General features: G+C 46.4%; 1 protein-coding gene across 1 annotated transcript in view; it reads left to right on the forward strand.

Moving 5' to 3' along the window:
• Positions 1-6,989, forward strand: part of LOC118387123 (alpha-(1,6)-fucosyltransferase-like) — a 211,907-nt gene extending 204,918 nt beyond the window's left edge. The window contains exons 8-10 of the mRNA XM_035775290.2: positions 4,696-4,872; positions 5,071-5,221; positions 6,153-6,989. Coding sequence (XP_035631183.1) covers positions 4,696-4,872; positions 5,071-5,221; positions 6,153-6,494 — 670 coding nt within the window. The 3' untranslated portion in view covers positions 6,495-6,989. The remainder of the gene's footprint in view (positions 1-4,695; positions 4,873-5,070; positions 5,222-6,152) is intronic.
• The last annotated feature ends 10,264 nt before the right edge of the window (positions 6,990-17,253 follow it).

Here is a 17,253-nt window from a genome sequence, read left to right on the forward strand (position 1 = left end):
TTCTCCTTCTCTGTTCTTTTTTGTCTGTTTCTCCCAGTCTGTCTTTCTGACTCTCTCTCTCCCTCTCTCTCTCTGTTTCTCTAGCCCTTTTTGTCTGTTTCTCCCAGTCTGTCTTTCTGACTCTCTCTCTCCCTCTCTCTCTCTCTCTCTGTTTCTCTAGCCCTTTTGTCTGTGCCTTTCTGTTGAAGTGTAAAAAACTCTTTCTATATCTTTCTTTTTCTTTCTCTTTCAAACTGTCTCCAAATCTCCACAATACTCTCTGTTTCTCTCTCTTCCTCCTCCCTCTTTCAATATTCTTTCTGACATACTCATTCGTTATCTTCATCTTTCTCTTTCTCTCTGTCTGTCACTCTGCCTTTATCTCTCTCTCTCTCTATCCACCATTACCATTTCCAGCCCTCTTTCATTCTCCCTCTTCTACGTTATGGCTCTTTGAATCATCCTCCCTTCTTTACCAATCAAACTTTCTCTTTCATAGGATTATACACCTTGTATTCTTCCGTCTTTCACCTACTTTTGTCTTTGTCTCATTTATTTTATTCAGCACTGTCTCTATTTCCCACCATTCTCTCTCTCTTCTTTATTCACATCTGTATCCCTTTGTCGTCTCCTCTCTCCTCTCCTCACTCTCCCCCTGATGTTCTAATAGAGTACCTTTTGGGGTCACTTAGAAATGTCTTTGTTTTCCATGAAAGCATACATGAAATTAGTTGCAAAATGAATAGGAAAGATAGTCAAGACGTTGACAAGGTTATAAATAATGATTTTTAATTGAAATAATAATTGGGTCCTTCAAACGTTGCTTTCATCAAATAATCCTTCATTTGCTGCAATTATAGCCTTGCAGACCTTTGGCATTCTAGTTGTAAATTTGTAATTTAATCTGAGGAGATTTCACCCTATGCTCCCTGAAGCACCTCCCACAAGTTTGATTGGCTTGATGGGCACTTCTTACGTACCAAACGGTCAAGCTGCTCCCACAACAGCTCAGTAGGGTTGAGATCCGGTGACTGTGCTGGCCACTCCATTATAGACAGAATACCAGCTGACTGCTTCTTCCCTAAATAGTTATTGCTTAGTTTGGAGCTGTGCTTTGTGTCATTGTCCTGTTTTAGGAGGAAATTGGCTCCAATTAAGCGCCGTCCACAGGGTATGGCATGGCGTTGCAAAATGAAGTGATAGCCTTCCTTCTTTAAGATCCCTTTAACCCTGTACAAATCTCCCACTTCACCATCACCAAAGCACACCCAGATAATCACATTGCCTCCAGCATGCTTGACAGATGGCATCAAGCACTCCTCCAGCATCTTTTCATTTTTTCTGCATCTCACGAATGTTCTTCTTTGTTATCCGAAGGCCAGCATCCTGGAGTCGCCTCTTCATTGTTGACGTTGAGACTGGTGTTTTGCGGGTACTATTTAATTAAGCTACAAGTTCAGGACTTGTGAGGCATCTGTTTCTCAAACTACACACTCTAATGTACTTGTCCTCTTTCTCAGTTGTGCACCAGGGCCTCCCACTCCTCTTTCTATTCTGGTTAGAGCCAGTTTGCGCTGTTCTGTGAAGGGAGAAGTACATAGCATTGTACACAGCATTGTACGAGATCTTCAGTTTCATGGCATTTTCTTGCATGGAATAGCCTTCATTTCTCAGAACATTTCTCAGAACAAGAATAGACTGAGTTTTATAAGAAAGGTCTTTGTTTCTGGCCATTTTGAGCCTGTAATCGATCCCACAAAAGTAGACTAGTCTTCTAGTCTTCTTCTTTAGACTAGACTCAACCAGTCTAAAGAAGACCAGGTTTATTGCTTCTTTAATCAGAACAACTGTTTTCAGCTGTGCTAACATAATTGCAAGGGTTTTCCAATGATCAATTCGCCATTTACAGTGATAACTTGGATTATCTAACACAACGTGCCATTGGAACACAGGAGTGATGGTTGCTGACAGTGGGCCTCTGTACGCCCACAGTGGGGCAAAAAAGTATTTAGTCAGCCACCAATTGTGCAAGTTCTCCAACTTAAAAACATGAGAGAGGCCTGTAATTGTCATCATAGGTACACTTCAACTATGACAGACAAAATGAGAGAAAAAAATTCAGAAAATCACATTGTAGGATTTTTTATGAATTTATTTGCAATGGTGGAAAATAAGTATTAGAGTGCTAGAGGAGGAAAGTGAGGGGGGCTTCAGAGGGGGAGTGAGTGTAGGAGGTGTCTCTGAGGTAACGAGATGGCTTGGGAGCCAGACTTTTGGCTACAGTCTCCCTGCATCTCCCCGTCTCTCCACGCTCCAGCCTCAGACCCAGCCTCAGACCCAGACCCAGCTCCAGACCCAGCCACAGCTCCAGCCACAGCTCCAACCACAGACCCAGCCCCAGACCCAGCCACAGCTCCAGCCACAGACCCAGCCACAGACCCAGCCACAGACCCAGCCACAGCTCCAGCCACAACTCCAGACCCAGCCACAGACCCAGACCCAGCCACAACCCCAGACCCAGCCACAGACCCAGCCACAGCTCCAGCCACAGACCCAACCACAAACCCAGCCACAGCTCCAGACCCAGCCACAGCTCCAACCACAGACCCAACCACAGACCCAGCCACAGCTCCAGACCCGGCCACAGCTCCAACCACAGACCCAACCACAGACCCAGCCACAGCTCCAGACCCAGCCACAGCTCCAGCCACAGCTCCAGCCACAGACCCAGCCACAGCTCCAGACCCAGCCACAGCTCCAGCCACAGACCCAGCCACAGCTCCAGACCCAGCCACAGCTCCAGACCCAGCCACAGCTCCAGCCACAGACCCAGCCACAGCTCCAGACCCAGCCACAGCTCCAGCCACAGACCCAGCTCCAGCCACAGACCCAGCTCCAGCCACAGACCCAGCCACAGCTCCAGACCCAGCCACAGCTCCAGCCACAGCTCCAGCCACAGCTCCAGCCACAGCTCCAGACCCAGCCACAGCTCCAGCCACAGCTCCAGCCACAGACCCAGCCACAGCTCCAGACCCAGCCACAGCTCCAGCCACAGCTCCAGCCACAGACCCAGCCACAGCTCCAGACCCAGCCACAGCTCCAGCCACAGCCACAGCCATAGAGGACGTAGTGGAAGAGGATGGAGGGATGGTGGGATTCACTACTCAAATGCCGCTTGACGCTAAGCACCCCAGCACGGCCGTTGTGTCTGCCAACGAACAGGCGGCGGGATAAAGGGAGAGAAAAGGGAGACAACGAGACGACAAACAAAATAGGAGGAGAGATGTAAGGAGAGAGAAAGCAGGAGAAAGAGAGAGAGACATGGCAGAGGGAAGAGAAGTGGAGGAGAGACGGAAACCATGGCAGAGAGATTAGATTTGGGGAAGCGGAGAATGGAGAGACTCGCAGTCAAGAGTCCCATCACAGAGAGAGAGATAGAAAGAGAGAGAAGGGGGTAGAGATGAATAGAGGGATAGACTGAGAGAAAGATGAAGAGAATCACTCTGTCCTAGGACTCTGTACCCCTCCCCTTACCCCTTTCAATCCCTCGTTCCCTTTTTTCTCTCTGATCCAGGAGTGTGTACAGATATAATTTGCAGGGTAGATAAAGGTGTTTGTAGCTCCAGTGAGCATCCTGAGGACTAGGCTGAATGATCTTAGGACAGTTCTGGTAATTGGGCTCACTGTGTTTTTTTTCTCTCGTTCCCTCGCTTTTCTTTTCTCTCTCTCTCTCTCTTTCTCTCGTTCCCTCTCGCTCTCTTGCACGCCAGTTCACCCGATCTCTCCCTTTCTTTCTCTCTCTCTCTCTCTCTCATTCCCTTTGTCTCTACCTCTCTCTTTTCCGAACCATAGATAGATGTGTTGTGTAATGGGGGATTAAACAAAGAAAGCACTCAGTTTCACAAACACATGCAGCACTGCTCTTTATTCCTTTGTTTGCTTCTTTCTCGTTCAAACCCCCTCTCTTTCTGCCTTTCTTTTTCACTCATTACTCCTACATTGACAAATTTGTTCTTTCTATCTTTCTTCTTTCTTTCTATCTGTTTTTCTTATTACTTTTTTCTTTCTTTCTTTCTTTCTTTCTTTCTTTATTTATTTTCTGTCTCTCTCTGATTATCGGCAAGACTAGCAAGGGCACAATGATGCTGCCTAAATAATTACAGTGGTAGCTGATAGTGCACCTATTGATTGAACGTGTTGCTCTCCCTCCCTCTCTCCCCCTCTCTCTCCCTCTCTTTGACCCTCTCTCTGACCCTCTCTCTCCCTCCCGTATCTCTCCAATCCTCTCCCCATCTCCCTCCCTCCCTCTCCCCACCTCTCTCCCTCCCTCTCCCCCTCTCTCTCCCTTCTTCTCCCTCTCGCTCTTCCTCCCTCTCCCCCTCTCTCTCCCTCCCTCTCCCCCACTCTTTCCCTTTTTCTCCCTCCCTCCCTCTCCTCCTCTCTCTCCCCCTCTCACCCTCTCTCTTCCCCTCTCACCCTCCCTCCCTCTCCCTCCCCCCCTTTCCCCCTCTCTCTCGCATCTCTCTCCCTCTCCTCCTCTCTCCTCCCCTCACCCTCTCTCTTCCCTTCTCACCCTCCCTCTCCCCCCCTTTCCCCCTCTCTCTCTCCCTCCCATCTCTCTCAAAATCCTCTCCCCCTCATCTCTCTTCCTCCCTCTCTCTCCCTCCCCTCCCTCTCCCCATCCCTTTCCCCTTCTCTCTCCCTCCCTCTCTGTAGGGTCCATGTTCGGAGGACGGATAAGGTGGGGACGGAAGCAGCATTCCACCCTATAGAGGAGTATATGGTTCACGTGGAGGAACAGTTCCAGTACATGGCCCGACGTTTCCACGTGGACAAGAAACGAGTCTACCTGGCAACAGATGACCCTTCACTACTGCAAGAGGCTAAGACCAAGTGAGAAACCACCAATACCCTAATAATGATTAATGAAAGGGGTGTGTGTGAGTGTGGTGTGTGTGTTTGTGCGTGCATGTGCATGGGTGCATGCGTGTGTGTGTTTACATGCGTGTATGTGTGTGTATGAGCGTGTATGGTTGTATTTCTGTTTGTATGTAGAAGGCCATATAGTATGTGCAATGCTGTGTCCGTCAGGTACCTAGACTATGAGTTCATCAGTGATAACTCTATCTCGTGGTCGGCCGGTCTGCACAACCGCTACACTGAGAACTCTCTGAGAGGAGTGATCCTAGACATACACTTCCTGTCACAGACTGACTTCCTGGTCTGCACCTTCTCCTCACAGGTAGGGGTGCCATATCCGACACAACACCATTTATGGGAATATACATTGTACATTATTCAATAACATGTATTCTTACCTACCTGAATAGCCAACTCATATTGTCATTGTCATGTTAAACAAGGGCCATAAGAGATGGCATGACAACTGTGGTGGTTAATTACTTTACAATAAAATGAGGAGAGACAAATTTATCACACAAGTCTGAGTTATAATTAAGCTAAATCTTTATTCACATATTAATAAGGGAGCAGGTCAGTACAACACACACATACAACGTGAATCGATTGAGTGCTCTACGATAATGATGTCTGGTCGACGAATCACCCTCAGATGATTTGTTTAGAGCCCAGAGACAAAGAATACAACACCTTTTTATAACAAAGTACATCCTCCTGAATATTCATGACAAACAACAGATGTATGGAATGGGTCACAAGGTTAAGATTTGCATGAAAGATACTGATAATTCACAGCAGACAGTATCTACTTTAAAGACTGTTCTTATTGTGTAGAAACCAGGGTCTGGCCCCGAACCATCTCTCCCTGTACCTCATAGAACAGAAACACCAACTTGTTCTATGGAATGCGGTCTTGTTAGGTTCATCACCCAAGGCATCGTAAATCTTCTGACAGCATTAAGCCCCTAGAGGCCCATTCTCAGAAGAACATACACAGATAAGAGTGTTCTAATAACCCCCTATTCTGTTGCATAAAACAACCATTTGATGCAATTACAGTATTATAACATAATCTTACAATTTTGCTCCCATACAACACAAACAGATCTGGGACCAGGTAACTTTTTCATCTGAATAAATCTAAACAGCCCTATACACGGAATGTAATTAAGTTAACATGATTCTTCACACTTCCTGGTCTCACTTCCTGTTTCCTGTATACCTCCTTCCTGTTTCCTGTAACCCTGTACCAGGTGTGCCGCGTGGCCTACGAGATCATGCAGACGCTGCACCCGGATGCCTCCTCCTTCTTTCACTCACTAGACGACATCTACTACTTCGGGGGCCAGAATGCCCACAACCAGGTCGCCATCTACCCCCACCACCCCCGCAGCCCAGAGGACGTACCCCTGGAGCCCGGTGACGTCATCGGCGTGGCAGGGAACCACTGGGACGGCTACTCAAAAGGGGTCAACCGTAAAATGGGGCGCACCGGTCTCTACCCATCCTACAAAGTCAAGGAGAAGATCGAAACCGTAAAGTACCCCACGTACCCCGAGGCAGACAAGCTGCTCTCAAACTCTCAACGGAAGTGAAGAAGGAAGGGAAGGATGAAAATAAAAAGAGAGAGAGACACTGAATCAGTTAGACTGCACATGTTGTGAACAGAGAGAACAGTGGGAAAGGGAGAAAGAGATGGAGGTGATTAGACTGCACTGAGAGTGTGTGGGCCTGCCTGTGGGCATTTACTTGTGTGTGAGTGTGTATATCTGGATGTGAATCTGTAAATTGCTGAATCTTGCACCTGCCACCACCCTGTCCCGGTGCACACAGATGGGTTTTATAGAGAAATAGGAAGGAACATTGATTTCAAACGAGCCTGAAAACAATTAAAGGTCCGTAGCCGACAACACTCACTCTCCAAGGCAGACTGGGAATGGGACTATCCAACTGGGACTATCCAATCAGGGCAAGCCTTGGATCGATAAAAAAAAATATTTAAAAAGCCTTGGATCGATGACTGGAAAACAATTATAAACAAGAAAAAGTGACTTGTTTTCATTTTTATTAAATTATTTTGGTGGTTTAAATTGTATTCTTGCCTTCTTTTCTCTCTCCTTTGTTCACTGAATGTTTCTGGTATCTTCCTCTTTCCATATTCACTCACTGCGTTCCTCCCTTCTCCTTTCGCTCCAACAGTCCTACATCTCCAACAGTCCTACATCTCCAACAGTCCTACTACTCCAACAGTCCTACTACTCCAACAGTCCTACTACTCCAACAGTCCTACTACTCCAACAGTCCTACTACTCCAACAGTCCTACATCTCAACAGTCCTACATCTCCAACAGTCCTACATCTCAACAATTCTACATCTCCAACAGTCCTACATCTCAACAATCCTACATCTCAACAATCCTACATCTCCAACAGTCCTACATCTCCAACAGTCCTACATCTCCAACATCTCAACAGTCCTACATCTCCAACAGTCCTACATCTCCAACAGTCCTACGTCTCAACAATCCTACATCTCCAACAGTCCTACATCTTGTATGTGCAATTATTTTTATTCCACCTTAATGTGCTTTTTAACATGTATGTGTCAGGTGCTGGTGCGTTGTACTGTATATGAAGTGTGTGTGAAAGATTATGAGAGATGCTGTGTGTGTTTGTGTGTGCTCTATGGTGACCTATGATGACCTTTGAACTATGGTGACCTTTGAACTATGGTGCACACAGAAGCCCTCTTCAGGCTCACCAATGGACTCCACCGAGCTAATGTCCTTTTCACATCTCTACGTCTGTTCAGTCCGTCTGTTTCTTGTTGTTTTTTAGTTCTAACATTCATGTTTCAAATCAATTAGGAAAAAAAGAGATGCCTATGTTGACAATGCTATGTTATTAGAGGTTTGTAGTCGATCGTGATGAAGACCAACCACCACCACCCCGCCCCAAAAAAATATCCTCTTAAATGTGTTATGAAGGTTGTTATGGATGATACTGCTACTCTCATGAGTTATGAATTCTTCAATAAGAACCTACTAATGTCAATAAAGATGGTGGATAAATGAAGATAGTAAAGAATTGTAAAGAATATTCAAATGTTCCTCTGTCTGTGTAAGTGGCGTTCCCTCTCTCGGGTGAGCATGCGTGAGAGGGAACCAGAGTGAGGGAAAAACGAGGGTGTGGAATGTCTCGCTTTCTCTACCGTCTCTCTGTCAGTGTCCCAAATCAAGATGGCCTCCAAGTAACAACAGTTTTTTTACCCCATTTTCTCCCCAATTTCATGGTATCCAATTGTTTGAGTAGCTAGGTTGAAAGTCATGCGTCCTCCGATACACAACCCAACCAAGTGCTTCTTAACACAGCGCGCATCCAACCCGGAAGGCAGCCGCACCAATATGTCGGAGGAAACACCATGCACCTGGCAACCTTGGTTAGCACGCACTGCACCCAGCCCGCCACAGTAGTCACTGGTGCGCGATGAGACAAGGATATCCCTACCAGCCAAACCCTCCCTAACCCGGACGACGCTAGGCCAATTGTGCGTCGCTCCATGGACCTCCCGGTCGCGGCCGGTTACGACAGAGCCTGGGCGTGAACCCAGAGTCTCTGGCGGCACAGCTGGCGCTGCAGTACAGTGCGCCACCCGGGAGGCTATCAGATGAACATCAGCTAACCAGTCATGAGTCACCTGACCCCATCAAGATGGCCAACAAGTGCACACCAAACATTTCAAGAGCTCAGACTGCGGTCCAAACACTTAAAAGACACACCCTATCCCCTCAGCCCTCAAATTAAGTGGACACTTCTGATGACATATCATGACGTCTGACGAGTATACACTTGCAGGGCAAGGGGCGAGGGAGGAAGGAAGGATTTTTAAATGGACCACCCTTGGCCGGAAATTCAACACTCGTTCATCCCGTCTATGCTGGTCTGTGCTGGTCTATGCTGGTCTGTGCTGGTCTATGCTGATCCATGGTGGTCTATGCTGGTCCATGCTAGTCTATGCTGGTCTATGCTGATCCATGGTGGTCTATGCTGGTCTATGCTAGTCTATGCTGGTCTATGCTGATCCATGGTGGTCTATGCTGGTCTATGCTGGTCTGTGCTGGTCTATGCTGGTCTATGCTGATCCATGGTGGTCTATGCTGGTCCATGCTGGTTGGATGCTGGTCAAGCTGCAAATGGCTAAAATGTAAATGTAATTACACCAGCATGGTGTAACTGGTTATGCTGGCAGACCAGTATGGTCTAGATGGTCAAGCTGGTCTGACCAGCATGGTCTAGATGGTCAAGCTGGTCTGACCAGCATGGTCTAGCTGGTTATGTTGTGTTTTCGCTGGTGACCAGCCTTCATTGTGCTTCTGCTGGAGGCCAGCCTTCGCTGTGTTTTGGACACTGCTGACCAGCATAGGCTAAATCAAAACCAACATCAAGTCGCATTATGCTGTCTTGCAAAGTGATGTTGGAATCCAGCCAGTGAACAAAACATACATTATGTTACCATAAATTACAAAGACACTTTGGTGTAACATTACATCACTGTAAAGAAAGCACCTCTTCACAGTAATGTACTGGTAAACCAAACATTATTTTGAAGTTATGGTAACATACTGTACCTTTATTTTTAACAGTAACTTAAAGGTAACTGGCTTCCAGTAATTTACTGTAAAAACAAGTTGTTAAGGTTTTTTATAGTGTATCATAAAGATTGTTAAAAGATTAGAACCAATCGGCATTATGTCATTTGTCCCTATGGGGGAAACCTTTTGGGTGACAAGTAGTACCCTTTGAATTGTTCCTGTAGGTGAACCATTTAGAATTGAATTTAGAACCCTCTCATGAACAACCAATGACACATTCTGCAGTTATACTTATAGGATACTTCAGAAATACTTATGGCACACACAGTAAAAAATGACTTGTCATTTGACAGTAAGTTACTGGCTACTGAGTTGCAGTAAAAATACAGTACTTTTACAATTGAATAAAGGTGTTATTGTTGTAAAATGACTTGTTGCTTACCTTACTTTCACTGCAGTTTGAAATGTAAGTAGCTTTTGTCAATCTGTATCGCTGAATTGTTTCACTGTATTGCTGAATTGCACGAAAGAAATGTAAAGGTAATTTTCTATTGAGCCAACATCTGCAGCATTTAATGTGAATGCAGTCTACGCTAACACAGGAACATGCCTTTACATTTCAATCCCCCTGTAACGCTGAAGTTCCATGATTTTCACGTTAGCGGTGTTGTAACAGTTTACGTGGTTTTATTGTTATGTTGAAGGTTGAGCACCTAATTTGTCTACTCCAAAAGCAAAAGAGGTGCTCAGCCTTTGACAACATAACCATCAACCACTTAAACTGATTCAACACTTCCACTGACGGTTGGCACAAATACACATATGTATAAGATCACGCCCACAAATAACCTAATACACCGCACAGGTACGTTGACCCATCTACATTTCAAAGCGCAGTGATGATTATACCTTATATTCAAAATATTGGGTAGAGCATTTTTACTTTTATACAAATATACTAGATTATATTCACTAGATTATATTCAACAACACTGTTCCCTAATTTTGAGAGTATGTGGATACAGTGCATTCGGAAAGAATTCAGACCCCTTGACCTTTTCAAAATTGATGTTACATTACAGCCTTAGTCTAAAATGTGTTAAATGTTTGTCTTTCTCATCTACACACTATGACACAAGGATCTCTCTGTACATTGCTTCGCTCATCTTTCTTTTATAAAAATATATATATAGGTGTCCTTTGAACATCGCTGCCCGGATATATACTCGAGATTACGATGGTCAGTCCAGATGAGAAAAGGGTGCTTAGCACCCTCAAGCCAATGTCTCCACACCTGCAGAGCCTTGACTACAGCTAACAACTCCCGGTGCCCCACGTCATAGTTTCGCTCCACTGGACCGAGCTTCCTCGAAAAGAAGGCACAAGGGGAGAGCTTTGGTGGTACACCCGAGCGCTGGGACAGCACGGCCCATAGCCCAACCTCGGACGCACCTCCACTATGAACACTAAAGAGGGGCCCGAATGCGCCAACACGTACGCATTGGTGAACAGCTCCTTCAGACGACTGAAAGCTCTGCCCGCCTCTGCTGACCAACGCAAGCGCACCGGTCCCCCCTTCAGCAGTGAGGTAATGGGAGCAGCCACCTGACCAAAACCCCGGTAGTAATTGGCAAACCCTAAAAACCGCTGCACCTCTTTCACCGTGGTCGGAGTCGGGCAATTACGCATGGCTGTAACGCGGTCACACTCCATCACCACCCCGGAGGTGGAAATACGATAACCCAGGAAGGAAACGGCCTGTTTGAAGAACACACATTTCTTGGCCTTGACATACAGGTCATGCTCCAGCAGTCGCCCAAGTACCTTACGCACCAGAGACACGTGCGCCACGCGTGTGGCAGAATAGATCAGGATGTCATCGATGTACACTACCACTCCCTGCCCGAGCAGGTCTCGGAGAATCTCGTCTACGAAGGATTGGAAGATGGCTGGAGCATTCTTCAACCCATATGGCATGACGAGGTCGTCATAATGGCCAGATGTGGTACTAAATGCGATTTTCCACTCATCTCCTCCCCGGATACGCACCAGATTATACGCACTCCTCAGGTCCAGTTTTGTGAAGAAGTGAGCAATGCACGGGCGCAGACCTCCCTCCTTCTTCAAAAAAAAAAGAAGCTTGAGGAGACGGGTGATGCGGAGGGCCGAATGTACCCCTGTCCCAGCGATTCAGCAACAAATGTCTCCATAGCTACTGTCTCCTCCTGGGAGAATGGGTACACGTGACTCCTAGGAAGTGCCGCATTCTCCAGGAGGTCTATCGCGCAGTCCCCTCGACGATTGCGTCACGTTCCTTTTACTGAAGGCGATAGCCAAATCGGCATATTCAGAGGGAATGCGCACGGTGGAAACCTGGTCTGGACTCTCCACCGTAGTCGCGCCAACGGAAACTTCTATACACCTGTCTGAACACTCCTCTGACCACCCTCTGATGAGCTAGCCAGGGAATTCCCAACACTACTGGAAACGCAGGTGAATCGATAAGGAATAGACTAATCCGCTCCTTATGACCCCCCTGCGTTACCTAGTCCAGTGGCACCGTGGCCTCCCTGACTACTCCTGACCCTAATGGTCTGTAATCTAAGGATTGCACGGGGAAATGTAAGTCTAACGACACCAGGGGAATTCCTAGCCTTAACGCGAGCCCACGATCCATGAAGTTCCCAGCTGCGCCTGAATCGACTAGCGCCTTATGCTGTAGAGAGGGAGAAAACCCAGGAAAAGACGTTAACACAAACATATGCCCGACAGGAAGCTCTGGGTGAGTCTGGTGCTGACTCACCTGGGGTAACCGAGTAGTGCTCCGCCTGCCCTCCCGACTCCCAGACGAGCTCCTCCAGCACCGGTCGGCCGTGTGTCCTCGCCGACCACAACTGGTGCGGTCCCCCTCAATGCAGACCCCCCTAACTCCATGGGGAGGTGGAAACAACAGGTTGTCAATGGACGTGTCTATAAGTTCATCCAAACTGAGGGTGGTGTCCCGACACGCTAGCTTCCTGTGGTCGTCCTCCCTGAGGCTACAGCGGCAGTGGTCTATCAAAGCCCTGTCGTAACACCCCGCTCCTGCGGCCAAGGTCCTGAACTCCATGGCAAAGTCCTGCACGCTCCTCGTCTCCTGTCGCAGGTGGAACAGCCATTCATCTGCCGCACGACCCTCTGGTGGGTGATCGAACACGGCTCGGAATCGGCGGATGAACTCGGGGTAATGATCCCTCCTCGAGTCTGGGCCATTCCACACTGCGTTAGCCCACTCCAGGGCTCGTCCCGTCAGACAGGAGATGAGGACGCTCACGCTCTCCTCCCCGGAGGGAGTAGGACGGACGGTCGCCAGGTATGGTTCCTGTTGGAGGAGGAACCCCTGACACCCAGCCGCCGTCCCATCATACTCCCTAGGGAGCGCCAGACGCAGAGCCCCGGAGCCGGATGCTTTAGCAGGGGTAGGAGGTGGGGGGAGGGGGGGTGCTGGAGATGAGGTGGGAAGGCCACTCCTCTCCCATCGGTCCATCATCAGATCCATGGCCGATCCTATACGGTGGAGAATGCTGGTGTGATGGAGGACCCTCCCTCCATCGACTAGAGAGGAGGTGCGGCTGCTCCTGCTGATTCCATTTCCAAAGATGTGCGGGATTCTGTCACGAGAAACTAGGTGCATGAGGAAGAATCAGGCGCAGAGAGCATATAGTTCCACAGGAAGAAGTGCACTTTAATATCGCACCGAAAACAATGCCCACAACACAGGGCGCGGAAAATATGGACCAACCCAAACACACAGGGTACCAGGTCCGGAGCACGAACACCAAAATCATACACACGTAACAGAGTAATCCCACACAAAACAAGGGCGGGTAGCCTAGCTATAAATAAGGAAGCCCATCAAGCAAACACCAAAAGACACAGGTGCAACTAATAAGACAAGACAAACTAAAAAAGGGATCGGTGGCGGCTAGTCGAATGGTGACGACAACCGCTGTGCACCGTCCGAACAGGCAGGGGAGCCAACTTCGGCGGAAGTCGTGACAGTGTGTAGATTTATGAGGGGGGGGAATTATTTAATCACTTTTAGAATAAGGCTGTAACGTAACAAAATGTGGAAAAAGTCAAGGGATCTGAATACTTTCCGAAGGCTAATTTTTTATTTTTTTTATTTTTTGAACCCTTATTTTTCCAGGTACATTTACTGAGAACACATTCTTATTTACAGCAACAATCTGGTGATTAGTTACAGAGGAGAGAAGGGGGATGAATGAGCCAATTGAAAGCTGGGGATGATGAGGTGGCCATGATGGTGTGATAGGGAATTTAGCCAGGACACCAGGATTAACACCCTTACTCTTACAATGAGTGTCATGGGATCTTTAGTGACCACAGAGAGTAAGGTCACCCATTTAACATCTCATCCAAAAGACAGCACCATACACAATGTCCCCAATCATTGCCCAGGGGAATTGGAATATTTTTCTTACTGAGCCTCCAACACCACTTAAAGCAGCATCTGGTCTCGAATTTAGGGACTGACCAGGACCAACCCTGCTTAGCTTCAGAAGCAAGCCAGCAGTGGTATGCAGGGTGGTACGCTGCTGGCTAACTAAAGATGGACCTGCTGGCACTTCTGAAACATTAATGCACTTCTGCCCAAAAGCTTGCAAGTTCAAATCCCCAAAGGATTTATGCACACTTTAAAGCAAGTGTCCCTGAGCAATGCTAATATTTACTTTGGTGTTGTCAGATAATCTGAAAATGATTCACTTGATTCTGGGAAACTTTTAGCAAAGTGCAGAAATGTATTCTTGGCACTAAAACTATGGCCAATCTCTGTCATGCCCACAGGAAATAGCAGGAAATAGCAGGAAATAGCAGGAAATAGCAGGAAATAGCAGGAAATAGCAGGAAATAGAAGGAAATTCAGGTCATTAGCAATCAAGAGGTTGTGAGGTATAGTCTCAAGTAAGCGGCATTCAGCAGCATAATGTAATTTTACACTGTGGTGTAAAATGTTTAAGTAACAATAATTGAAAGTAATACTTAAGTCGTTTTTTAGGGTATCTGTACTTTACTTTTACTTCACTACATTCCTGAAACCCAAAAGTACTAGTTACATTTTGAATGCTTATCAGGACAGGAAAATGATCCAATTTACACACTAAAAGAGAACATCCCTACTGCCTGTGCTCTGGTGGACTCACTAAACACATGCTTCATTTGTAAATGATGTCTGAGTGTTGGACGTGCCCCTGGGTATCCTTAAATGAAACAAAACAAGCATATAATGCCGTCTGGTTTGCTTAAAATAAGGAATTTGAAATTAATTATAGTAGGAGTATAACTTTGATACATAAGTATATTTTAGCAATTACATTTACTTTTAGTACTTATGTATATTTAAAACCAAATACAAGTGGGATTTATTGGGTGACCTTCACTTTTACTTGAGTAATTTTCTATTAAGGTACCTTTACTTTTACTCAAGTAAGACAATTGGGTACATTTTCCATCACTGCTTTTAGAGCAATAACATCTTCATTCAGCTGCAAAAATTCTATCATTTGTTGTGGTGTACCTTACTTTCACTAAAACGAGTAGCCCGTAGTGTACCACAAAATGACAGGAACTTTTAACAGTGTAACATAAAAGGTGGTGGAGAGGGAACGAACCTACAATAATTACAGCTGTAAAGAACCCTTCCTGATATGCAAAGAAAGTCCCTCAATAACCTATTTTGTTGTGTATGCTGGTCCAGCATGGCCTGGTCAAGTTGGTCTGCAAAACCACGGCCATCATTATCATATTTCCCAGCATGCTCTATTGCAATTAAAGTTTTAGATGTTTGGTTCAATATCTATGCGTGTGCTACACAAAGTTTAAATATAATTTTACATCACAATCCGGCATAATGTGACTTGATACTGTTTTTGCCGATGACCAGCACACAGTGTATTCTGAAAGAATTCAGACTCCTTCACTTTTTCCACATTTTGTTATGTTACAGCCTCATTCTAAAATTGATTTTAAAAAATGAACAATCTACACACAATACCCAATAATGACAAAGCGAAAAATAAAAGATAGAAATATCTTATTTACATAAGTAATTCAGACACTTTGCTATGCGACTCGAAATTGAGGCCCATCTTGTTTCCATTGATCATCCTTGAGATGTTTCTACAACTTGATTGGAGTCCACCTGTGGTAAATCCAATTGATTGGACATTATTTGGAAAGGCACACACCTGTCTATATAAGGTCCCACAGCTGACAATGGATGTCAGAGCAAAAACCAAGCCATGAGGTCGAAGGAATTGTCCATAGGGCTCCGAGACAGGATTGTGTCAAGGCACAGATCTGTGGAAGGGTACCAACATATTTTTGCAGCATTGAAGGTCCCCAAGAATACAGTAGCCTCCATCATTCTTAAATGGAAGAAGTTTGGAACCACCAAGACTCTTCCTTCCAAACTGACTCTGCCCTGCCAAACTGAGCAATCGGGGGAGAAGGGCCTTGGTCAGGGAGGTGACCAAGAACCCGATGGTCACTCTGACAGAGCTCCAGAGGTCCCCTGTGGAGATTGGAGAACCCCCCAGAAAGACAACCATATCTGCAGCACTCCACCAGGCCTTTATGGTAGAGTGGCCAGACGGAAGCCAATCCTCAGTAAAATGCACAAATGCACATGACAGCCCGCTTGCCAAAATGCACCAAAAGGACTCTCAGACCACGAGAAACAAGATTATCTGGTCTGATGAAATGAAGATTGAGCCTGAATGCCAAGTGTAAGGTCTGGAGATAACCAGGCACCATCCCTACGGTGAAGCATGGTGGTGACAGCATCATGCTGCGGGAATGGTTTTCTGCAGCAGGGACTGCGAGACTAGTCAGCATCGAGGGAAAGATGAAAGGAGCAAAGTACAGAGTGATCCTTGATGATAACCTGCTCTAGAGCGGTCAGGACCTCAGACTGGGGCGAAGGTTCACCCTAAGTACACAGCCAAGACAACACAGGAGTGGCTTCGGGACAAGCCTCTGAATGTCCTTGAGTGGCCCAGCCAGAGCCCAGACATCTTTGGAGAGACCGCTTACACGGGTCACCAGTGTCCAAAACACAGCGAAGGCCGGTCACCAGCAAAAACACAACAAAGGTTGGTCATTAGTGAAAACACAACAAAGGTAGTCACCAACGAGACCACAATGCTGGTCTATTTTTTCAGCGGGCTTCTCAACCGTATTGGAAGACAAGGTCCAATGTCCCTCTGTGGACCTTCTTCTCCAATCCTTTTTGAGAAAGAGGCGAGGAGAGAGGACGCAAGGAATAAATGAAAGATTCATTGAGAAAGAAGCATCAGAGAACTACAACCAGTATGCGTTCATGACATAAGTGGTAGTTTAGTTGGTAGAGCCATGATGCTTGTAACACCAGGGTAGGGTATTTCTTTACGTATGGACCACCCACATGCAAAATGTAAGCATGCATGACTGTAAGGTGCTTTGCAGAAAAGTGCCATATGTTATGAGTGTCATATGTTCCTTAAAACCTCTAAAAGTCTAAGCCGTTGGGGGTGGTCTAATAAGCTAACATATGGCTGTAACGCTTGTTGTCTGGGGAAGGAGAGGAGGACCAAGGTGCAGCGTGGTAAGTGTTCATATTTTAAATATTTTAATGAACACTGAAAACAAAACAATAAACAGCCAACGAACAGTCCTGTAAGGTGCAACACAACACTAAACAGAGAATAACCACCCACAAAAC

Source organism: Oncorhynchus keta, chromosome 8 (assembly GCF_023373465.1).
Source record: "Oncorhynchus keta strain PuntledgeMale-10-30-2019 chromosome 8, Oket_V2, whole genome shotgun sequence".
NCBI classification, from domain to species: domain Eukaryota; kingdom Metazoa; phylum Chordata; class Actinopteri; order Salmoniformes; family Salmonidae; genus Oncorhynchus; species Oncorhynchus keta.